Source organism: Fulmarus glacialis, unplaced genomic scaffold (genome assembly GCF_000690835.1).
Source record: "Fulmarus glacialis isolate BGI_N327 unplaced genomic scaffold, ASM69083v1 scaffold8772, whole genome shotgun sequence".
In the NCBI taxonomy this organism is placed as follows: Eukaryota; Metazoa; Chordata; class Aves; order Procellariiformes; family Procellariidae; genus Fulmarus; species Fulmarus glacialis.
Window position 1 is genome coordinate 69,906 of NW_009195872.1, and position 10,566 is coordinate 80,471.

The 10,566-nt window shown below is 40.8% G+C and overlaps 1 protein-coding gene across 1 annotated transcript in view; it reads left to right on the forward strand.

Moving 5' to 3' along the window:
- CPB2 (carboxypeptidase B2 (plasma)) overlaps nucleotides 1-9,726 on the forward strand; it is a 19,028-nt gene extending 9,302 nt beyond the window's left edge. Inside the window, exons 7-11 of the mRNA XM_009588237.1 lie at nucleotides 2,532-2,648; nucleotides 3,599-3,689; nucleotides 7,226-7,428; nucleotides 9,330-9,414; nucleotides 9,542-9,726. Coding sequence (XP_009586532.1) covers nucleotides 2,532-2,648; nucleotides 3,599-3,689; nucleotides 7,226-7,428; nucleotides 9,330-9,414; nucleotides 9,542-9,726 — 681 coding nt within the window. The remainder of the gene's footprint in view (nucleotides 1-2,531; nucleotides 2,649-3,598; nucleotides 3,690-7,225; nucleotides 7,429-9,329; nucleotides 9,415-9,541) is intronic.
- The last annotated feature ends 840 nt before the right edge of the window (nucleotides 9,727-10,566 follow it).

Here is a 10,566-nt window from a genome sequence, read left to right on the forward strand (position 1 = left end):
ACCTCCAGAACATGATCAACAACCGCCAGCCAGACGCATAGTACCAGTTCATGGAAACTAGTAAATCACTGATGGAACGAGACTGTAGTATGGGCTTAGCCTGACCAGCCTTGATGTGTAGCTGCAGACCAATGGTCACATCTGATCTTTAACATCTTTAATATCTACAGTGCTCACGATAGTGAACAAAGGTACACCAACAAATACAACATCCATGGTTTGCACCTGGATCTTAACATATGTTGCCTTGGTCTTTTTGAATTTAAAGCATCTCTGCTCAACTCATTACACTGAGCTGCTGGCCCAATTCCTAGTATGGACCATGAAAAGGCTCGTAAGGCATTTCTGTCCCAGACAAGGTTGCCCAGCTTGCTCAGTTAATGTCCTGAGACATTATTTATTGTTACTTTTTCACAAAAGCAAAGTTCACAGTAAAAATAGGCTAGATGAGATTGAGACTTCACAATCGCCAGTACTGTAGCCAGAGAAACAACATAGATGAGTCCTGGAAACATGAATTATGGTTTGGCCGTGATGCAACTAAATAATGATGACGATAATAATAAAAGATGCGTTTATTTCTGTCCTGTTGTGGAGAGAGAGATGCACTTCACTTGTAGGAGAGAAGCAGCAATATGTTTATTGATATAAGACACTGCGTTAACAAAGTTCAATGGTAAAGGTGACAGTGGTTTAACAAGATTTGATGGCAAGGTACACTTGATCATTTACTGCACAGAGGACAGGGTCAGACAAAACTGTCGGGGAGACGCTCCCGTTGAGTCATGAGGTTCAGAGAGGACCCCCTTGCGTTCTAAACTCCTTCCCTTAGAGGAGTCTAGGTGCGGCTGGATCCAAACTTAGTCCCGGACTTGGTCAACGGTTTATGTCTAAAGGATTCTGTATGTGCAATCAATCCTTTATATCACTTAGCTAAGATTACAAAGTTTCAGCGCACTTACTCCCAATTCACTTATCGAGTATCTGACACAATAAGGATTCTCTCAACCTCGAGGAGTAACCCTGAGAGGTGTCCCTTCTCAAGGGGAGATCCTGGCTGCTGTGCAGAAGAGCTCAAAGGGCTCTTGGGCTGCCTACTATTTATGGGGGTAAGATGATTGACTCATAGTCATATTTACATACCGACTGCAGATGCTAGTTTCTTCCAAATTTGGCTTGAGTTGGACATTGACCAGCACTGTGGTTAGGTGGACGCATCGCCATAAATTAGCCCTTGGCTGTTGTGTTGCTATCTGTCTTCCCTGAATCCCCTTTGAGCTGGCTGCATCCATCACGACCAGACGACGCATCCATCGCGACTGGTGATTATCACTTGAGCAGGGTTACGGGAAAAGGTCAGGTCGGCAGGGAGCGTGGGGAGCACAGCATCACATGTCCTCAGTCACATCCGCAAAAGGAGATTGCAGGAGTTAGGGACAGATACAGCCGAAGGTACCTTGTGACCCACTGATAATCCCAGCCTTCAAGGTTCCCTTGGAGAGAAATGCATTTGCCCTTTTCATGCTGCTCCAAATAATTACCAGCTGTGCTGTCACTTCACCAGTAACATGTCCCTGCAGCATTTTTCAGAAGTAACACGCTGAACATATAGGTTCTCCATCCCCTTGATCTAATTTACATGTTTTAAATTCAGATTTTATTTCTATATCACTTCATGAAGTAACATTTTAAAATCTGACATTAATACACATCTGCACACACATTAAAATTACTAGCTCTTTCTAGCAGATTCTAGGCATTCTTTATAATGGGTTCACTCTTTATCATTTAATATTGTTGTTAAGATTGTAGAAAGATTGACATTTTCCATTTAGTCACAGAAATTCCATTGCCTGAGGAAAACTAGGAAGGATTTAAAATGAAAGAAGGCGGTTTAAGTAAGGCATAAATAAAAAAAGGATATGATTGAGGACTTAGTCTATTCTAATAGTAAAAAAACCACTTACCTAGGTTAAAATTTATCCCTGTGTTGTGGACCAGCAACCAGGTTAGGTATCACTAAAAATAGGCTGTGAGGCAAAATCAGCAATGTAGATCTTACTGACTCTTGGCATACAAGTGCGCTGAACTCACAATGTAACCAGAAGAAGTAATATTATGTACGGCAGCCATTTGAAATGTTACTTGCTATTTTTGGTCTTGCTATATTTTATTCTACTTCTGTGGTATTTTGCGTGGGAGGGAGGGTTCCTATCGTTTATACAAGCAGCAAAAGCTCAAACCTTCCTATTAATAGGCTTCAACTCTATCTCATGACCACCCATTACATTAAAGGACCGCAGTGCGTCTGATTGACTGTATCACTTCGATTCCTACCCTCTCCCTGGCACTTCTAACCAAAGAGCTACTTTGCTATTTAGGAATTTCTGTGATATGATGCACCTCTATCAGGAGGTAGACTGGTCTGATAATTGCACAATCATTTTACATATGCCATCAGGTGCCTTTCTAGGAAGGTAAGAAAACCGCTATTACGAATGCTTTTAGTAAGTTTCCCCTGTGCTTTATAGGCAATCCATGTGCGTGAGAGAGATCAGACCATGACAACACTTCTGGAGCACTTCGATTTCTACGTCATGCCTGTGATGAATGTGGATGGCTATGAGTACACGTGGAGCCATCCCTCTGTACGTAGAGCTTTTTTGCGACATACTGATGTGCTATTTATGGGAACTATCAGTGTGCATGCTCAAGGTATCATTTCCACCCTGGAACTGCATGCCCCAAACTCTTAATCTGTGCTTGGAATTTCTGCATCTCTGCCCTATTTAAACCACAACAAATACTGCATCTAATTGGCATTTGACCCACAGTACCTTTGCGTCTTCCAAGCTGCTGGAAATGCATTTGGAAATGACAGAATCTCATCCTGGGATTTTAATACTTCCAGATGTCAGGGAACACCTGTGTCAGCCTTCAGCAGCAAGGTTACAAACACCGGCACAATCCAGCACAAGCGGAATAGCGTGCTGCATCACATAGGGCACAGCCAATAACTCACTCCTTCCCCCTGCAAGGTAGCCCCGGCCTTTGAGTACTTTTTGTTTCGGATAAATGAAGGTACAACAAGGTATTTTTGTCCAGGATTTTATTTATTGGTTGGAAATCGCAAGCCATTGAGATGGTTCTTTGATTTTAGATCCTTCACTCAAGTTTAAAAAAAATCTCCTCCACTCTTTTACTCATTCGATCTTCAACCCAGCTTGGCTCACATTTGGATAACTATGCATATCCGCCTCAACAGCTGCACACCAAATTTCCAACTTTCCACATGCTGTCAGCAATGCCTACAGAAAGGCTGGACTTGGACCCAGACTCCTAAACTCACATACCTGGCCAAACTGTATGTCTTCTCCCCCGCTGCCACAGTCCAAATCCATTGAAATCAGACCAGATGTGACCACCTGTTACCCTACCGTTTTATCATCCAGCCTCGCTGGCAACCAGATTGTGGTTTTATAATCGTCCTTGGCCTGTAGAGGCACAAGTGGGAAGTCACATTTAACGAACCGGTGAGATGGTGCATCACTTTTCTCAGCTTTTTCCCTGAACGTGGCTGGTGTGTCTCTTTCCATAGAACCGGCTGTGGAGAAAGAGCCGCTCGTCACACGGTAACAGCAAGTGCATCGGTACTGACATGAACAGGAATTTTGATGCGCACTGGTGTGGTATGCCATCATTTCCTTCCTATTGTACCCCTGCCTCACTTTCAGCCTTTAAAATTCTTGATTTTGAAAACATTTTCATTTACCATTTCACAAAGTTGATATAAAGACAAATGCAGCTCAATATCTGTTATGAACCGCTAAACACTTCCCCAGCTTGAGACACTTTTTGTTGGGACTTAGGATTTTTCCTCCCCAGATGCCACGCCGGGGACTAACCCCTTCCCGGCACGATGACAAGAGAGAGGGCGACCAGGACCCTGGATCCTGCCCCTTGCATCACACCATGACATGCCTGGTGCAGGCTGATGGTGGGAAGGAGGAAAGAGGGAAGAGGTGGCCCTTGCCATGTCACCCAAGGCCTCCTGCACCATGCAGTTGAGTAGACGCTCCACCATATGGTATGAACTGATCACCTCAGCCATCCTTCAGTAATGCTCAGCTGACCAAGATTTTTTGGCTCTCAGTGTTTGTTGTCAAGGCTGCATCACGTTTACTTACCCGCAGGCACTTTAGTACTTGACAGGTTTTTAATAGTCTGTAGAATAGCTATCTTAAAATGTTACCCTATAGATTAGATCTGGCTTCACTCAGTACTGACACTAATGTCCTGTATGACTTTCAGTCATCTTAGTCCATTGCTAAACTGGGAATAAAGATGTTTGTTTACCATCCATGGCTATTATATGGAGAGAAACATAAATTTTTTCAGGCACAAAATTATGAAGATGGGGACCAAATACATAGATTTAAAAGTATAAATATATATATTCAGTATAAATATGTCATAAAAACAGAACTTGGAGAAGTTTGAAGGAATAACAGCAAAAACCTATGTGATACAGATACTAGTTTCAGGGAAAGGTTATGTAATGTAGTGCATTCAACTGGTCAAGCACTTCTGGTGGTGAACAACTTCTGAAGCAGAGAAATGATTCTACTTTACAAAGAGCAGAAGAATACAGGCAGAGTAGAAAGTGCTTTCTCTCTATGTAAGTCTTTGGACAAAATGTACACCTTCTTACAGGGCAAAAGCAGAACATCTTACCTGAGTAACTAGGGAAGCATTCACACTGTTCTCAGACGTGCTACGCTCCTCTCTTAGACATGGTTGAAACCATAGAAGAGAGAAGGCTCAGCACCTTGCAGGGTCATTGGAGAGAAAAAACTGTACAGGTGAATCTAAGCACTGAAGTCAGATGCTTACAGTAACTAAAACAGATGATTGTAAGGATCTCCCTAGGTTTCTACTTCTTTTAGTTATACAGTCAGTAAAATGCTGAAAAACAAAATCCTGTTTTTCTTAGTTAGCAGAAAAATATTGTTTATACTGGTTCAGATATATTAGCAACTGATAGCAATGGTTGAACAGATTTGATCCAGAACATATTAACTGTGGAATCTCCACTATTTCTGCAGCTGTGTGAAACACCGAGAGTTCAACAGGATCCTCAGAAGAACCAACCTGGAGTTTTATCACTTTATAATACTGTTGTAATTATTATTAGCTGTGTCAATTGAACACAATAACACAATTGTGTTCATGGGAAATGACCACAAATTCATGGGAACCTGCAATTTAATCTTTACTCACATACTTTTAAACAGAGAAGAGTTCTTGTCAGGGGTGCCAAATGTTCAGACTTCCACTGGCTTCAGATTTGCTCGTGAATACACTTTGTGCCATTGCAGAATTCTAGGTTTTAGATTTATGCATTTAATTAGAAATGTACTGCCGAGTTTATCTGCTCTTCCTCTTCAGCTGCTCAGATAACAACTTTATGAACTTTATGAACAAAGCCCTCATGGTTTTTATGAAGCACAAAATATACTAAATGCACTGATACCTTGCGCTTTTCTTTTATACCAATAAAAAGCAAAATTATTCCACTAAAAGCAATGCACTAACTTGGAATTTGCTCTGTGGAACTAAATTTGCCTGTAACCCAGTCTTCAATTTTCCTCCACATTTTCCGTATCGTTTCCTTAGCTGGCTGTCCTCAGTATGATCAAGAATTTAGGAAAGCAATCCAAGATTGCCAGCCAACAGATTCTTCATTGCCTTTTTCCTTGGACAGTACTCACTTCTGTGCAAAACAGAACAGTGCAAAATTTAACACTCTCATTTTGCCACTTTTGCATTATTTTGCATAGATGCCAGGAATTGTTCGCGTTTTCACGTGCATGAATTTTCATGAACTGTCTGTGAAATCCCCCTCGATTCAGAAGCATTAAGGCTTATACATATATCCCAGAACATAAACGTACCACAGCCCTCTCTGCCCCAGTACCCCCATTTCTGACCTCCCAGTCTGCATCTCCCCAGACTCTGTGTCTCTGTCGCCACTTCCCCCCGCCCCCCCAGCCTGCTCTCTTCACTATATTATTGCTGCTTCTTCTGCTGTGCATACAAGGGTGTAAGTCATCTGAGGATTTACTTTCAGCCATTGATATTATAAGGGGGTTGCAGTATCTGTGGAACAGTTGAATGCATGAAAATACAGGTTTATTCTTAACATCGACAGCCAGGTACCACCGAATCACCTAGTCTTTCTGTCTATCACAACTACATTTCACGCAAATACACCTGTATGGAGCATTGCAAGTTTTAATTATCTAAAACACACATATCTCAAAAATTTTAAGTGTTTTTGGGGTCCAGATATGCTCCCCACTACTTTGTGGCATGCTATAGATCTTCCCTAGATATCACTGGCACCAGAAGATGTTTCCTTCTCTCCTGTATCATATGATAATAACTTGTGTTGCTTCTACAGGGCTGCTACTCTGTAGATGTAACTGGCATTATTGATTCCTGGAAGATGGACATCTGTTAAATTGTCCCAATGCCCAGGGATGAAGAAAGCTTTGTGGGTGTTAAAGTACTCAGTGAGCTTTATTCCTGCATAAGATTTAAGGACAAAATGTCCATTTAAAGTACATGGAGTAGCAAAGGGGAAATTTTACACAATTTATTAAAACATGAACATGACATTTAACACTAAAGACCCTGGCTGCTTCCAGAAGGTTATTCGGTCTTTTTCTGAAGATAGCAAAAATGGTGAATACTAGTTGTCTTCTTGGTAACTTGCTCCAGTGCCTAGTTTTCCTCATTCTTAAAAACTTCCATTTTGATTTGTCTTTCTTCACCTTTCAGTTGGCAGTTTGCTTTCCCCCAAGATTAAATAATCACTTAGAACAGCATTTTTCCCGTAGTACTTCTAGATTTTAAAAAGGGATCTCACAATCTTGTGCTTAATGAATTTAAATGGAGCATATTCATCCTCTCCTCTAAGACTTTTTATCCAGTCTATGAATAATTCTTTTTCTTCACCTTCTCCAATTTTTTTCAAGAGTACAGTAGGTGAGAAATACTAGTAGGCTCACACTGATTTCTGCAAGCATGAGAGTTCTTTCCATATCATGGTGGAGCCCATGATTTCTTGTGTATTAGCATCATACTCTGCTCTTTCATTAGACAAGCAGAAATGCAGAAGTGAAGAATTTAAGGAGTAACACTGTGCGCTTTTTTGTTACAGGAGAAGGAGCATCTCCCTATGAGTGTCAGGAGACATACTGTGGACCTTACCCAGAGTCTGAGCCTGAAGTGAAAGCAGTGGCTCGCTTTGTCAGAGATCACAAAGACATCATTAAAGCCTACATAACCATGCACTCTTACTCCCAGTTGGTATTGTTTCCATATTCTTACACTACGGACAAAAGCAAAGACCATGATGAGCTGGTAAGTCTTCCCATCTCCGGAAGTTTCACATTTATTTCAGAACTTCTTACCCTGCTAGGTTAGGCTTGTAATGAGGGAGTCACAGGGGTCTGAGGATCAAGAATTAGGAAATGAGATTTCTCTTGATGTTCTTAAGAACTTGAAGAGGTCTGGGCTGGTATAGCAGTGTGTAAGTCAGCAAGCTTCTTCTGAAGACTATGGAAAAATGAAAATATTTATTCCAGATTGATAACACATCAACAACCCCTGGTATGTTGAAGCTGCTGCTATAAGAGCAGAGTCTCGTTTTTTTGGACACCTTGAAAAGATATTTGTGCAAATTCCTGATTATGTTGTATGGTTTACACAAACTCTGAAATTACTTGGGTGTATAACTCTAAAAAATACCCTCCACATACCTAAGCAATGAGGTATGCTGGTGGACACTTGCTACTTTTATTAAGGTTTTGGCTAGGGATACTTATTTAAAATGGTCCTAATGGTAGGATGGAAACCATATCCTGCTTATGTAGAATTTTACATTCTTTAGCCACCAAATCGCACAGTAAAAACTCTCCCAGCAGACAGACACAGTTCAAAACAGAAAAGTAGCTGCTGCTTTTTCCCACTGACCATAAAACTCTGGGTTTGTCTGGATTTGGAAAGGATATCCAGGCTAAAATGGGATTTGCTGACACAAAGTAATCAAGCCATAAGAGTAGGTGGACAGCCTAGTCACATTCTTCTTACGTAAAGACATCAAATTCCCTAGAGCAAGGAATTCCCTTTCCAGCACTTCCTAGCCCACTTTCGGTGTTTTCCTAAGCTCCAAGTGCTGAGGCAACCAATTATTTTATTTGCAGCAAGGGCTCCTGCCTAGCAGTAAGAAAGCAGCAGAAATCATGTGAAGGCGACCAGAAAGCAGGTTTGCAGGCTTTGGGATTTGCCATATGGGAAGACAGCGCACGTCTGAGGTGGACAGGTCATTTCATATGCTATATGACATAAGGACAGACAGTAAGAGTTTATAAAGATACAGGATTGACATTTGCACACACTGCCGTCATTTTTACTGGTTTTCAACCTCATGCATCTCCCATGTCACTTAACATATTTCATTTTTAAAAACCACCTTTTAAAAAACATTTTCTTTTAAAAAATAAATGTTGTATAGGTAAGAGGACTGTAAAAAGTACACAATTAATGCATTGGAAGCATCCTACTTTGTTAGACAAAACCCCAGACAGTCCAATATAGCATTTCCCTTGGTAACTAGTGCCAGTGTGTTCAGAAGAAGAAATGAAAAAAATCCAGTAATGTAAATACAGAACAAATTAACTCCAAACAACATATATTCTTATGCTGTCTTGGTTACTGTTTAATTTCCTGAAACAAACTGTTTTATATATTGCAAGAAAAAAAATGCAGTTGTGAGTGAACAGTAATAATGCATTAAATAATGCATTAAATAATGCCTTCCCTGTAAAGCAGAAAGACATGCACTAATTCTGGGCATTTAAGTCTTCTTAAATACAGAATTTAAGTAGATTGAGTAGAATTCCCTCAATGAAAATCTTTTTCTGCTGTTTTTGTCAATACTACATAAATCAACAGTGACTTTAATACTCTGGCAGAAAAGGAAAAATGTAAGACAAGTGGGAACAAATAGCTTGACAACAGTTTGCTGCCTGAAGTGGTGGTAAGGTCCCATCTCTATTTTTTACCTAGCTACAGCAGAAATGCAATCTGTAGCACGGGCATATGCTGAAAATTTTAACCATATTCTGTGGGTTTTCTAGAGCCTTTTATAAGAGTATTTAACTAATGCAAGATCCAGAGCACAGTGTAAGTAAATCCTAACTGCATACATATTAACTGTTATCACAAGGCTATAAAGCTAATAATGTTTTGTTTAATTTCAGGAAAGTCTGGCAAAGAAAGCAGCTAAAGCTATAAAGAGGACAACAAAGAAAACTTACAGACTTGGTGCTGGTGCACAAACAATTTGTAAGTATGACTTTACTACAATGATAGGCATGACAGCATATCCTTGTGAGCATCAGAAGACAGCTTTTGAACAGAAAACTGAAGTTCTGGTTTCAGGTAACTTATCTATTTTCCCTTCCTCACATAGATTTAGCTCCTGGAGGTTCAGACGACTGGGCTTATGATCTTGGCATTAAATATTCTTTTACCATTGAGCTTCGGGACACAGGAACTTATGGATTTTTGCTTCCTCCTCAAGAAATTAAACCAACTTGCTTAGAAGCACTTTCTGCTGTCAAAGAGATAGCTCAACACGTTCTCCAAAATTTGTGATGTTGAATATAATTTATTCCAGCATGACTGTACGTAGCTCAAATAATAATAAAAAAGCTTGCTGCTTTATTAAAATGATTTATATATAGGCAAAAAAAAAGAATGACTGCACCCCCTGTACTTCATTTTAGACTACATCAATTTTTTTCAGCCATACTTATATACCTATACCTACAACGGTAGTTCAGTGCACTACATCTCTCTCTCTCACACACACACTGTAAGGGGAAAATAGCATAGATAATCTTATGGCCTTCTAGATGGTGGGAACTCCAGGAGATGTAGCATCGAACGGGCCTCTGACTGACATGCGGCATGCTGGGCAGACCCCATCCATAGAAGAGATTCCCCCATTTTGGTCACTCAAGCTATTACAGGATTTCCTTAGAAGAAAACAACCCCGTTCATCATTTTCACTGCCAAACAGAAAGGATGTTCACATGAGAACTTCTTGCTGCACATTTAGATAAAGGCAAGGACACACAGATGGCCAAATCACCGATACCAAGTGGGAGCTGCCCACAGGCTCCTCCGCTACAATTAGCTGGCTAAGTTTATTTAGCCAGCGGCGAAGGGTTTGTGCAGCATAACACAGGCCTTAAGACTGTCGCCTGTGGTGACAAGACAAGGGTCAATGGTTTTAAACCGGAAAAGGGTAGGTTTAGATTGGACCTTTAGATAAGGAAGAAATTTTTTACAACGAGGGTGGTGAGACACTGGCACAGGTTGCCCAGAGAGGTGACAGATGCCCCATCCCTGGACACATTCAAGGTCAGGTTGGCCGGGGCTCTGAGCAACCTGACCTTGTTGGAGATGTTCCTGCCCACGGCAGGGGGGTTG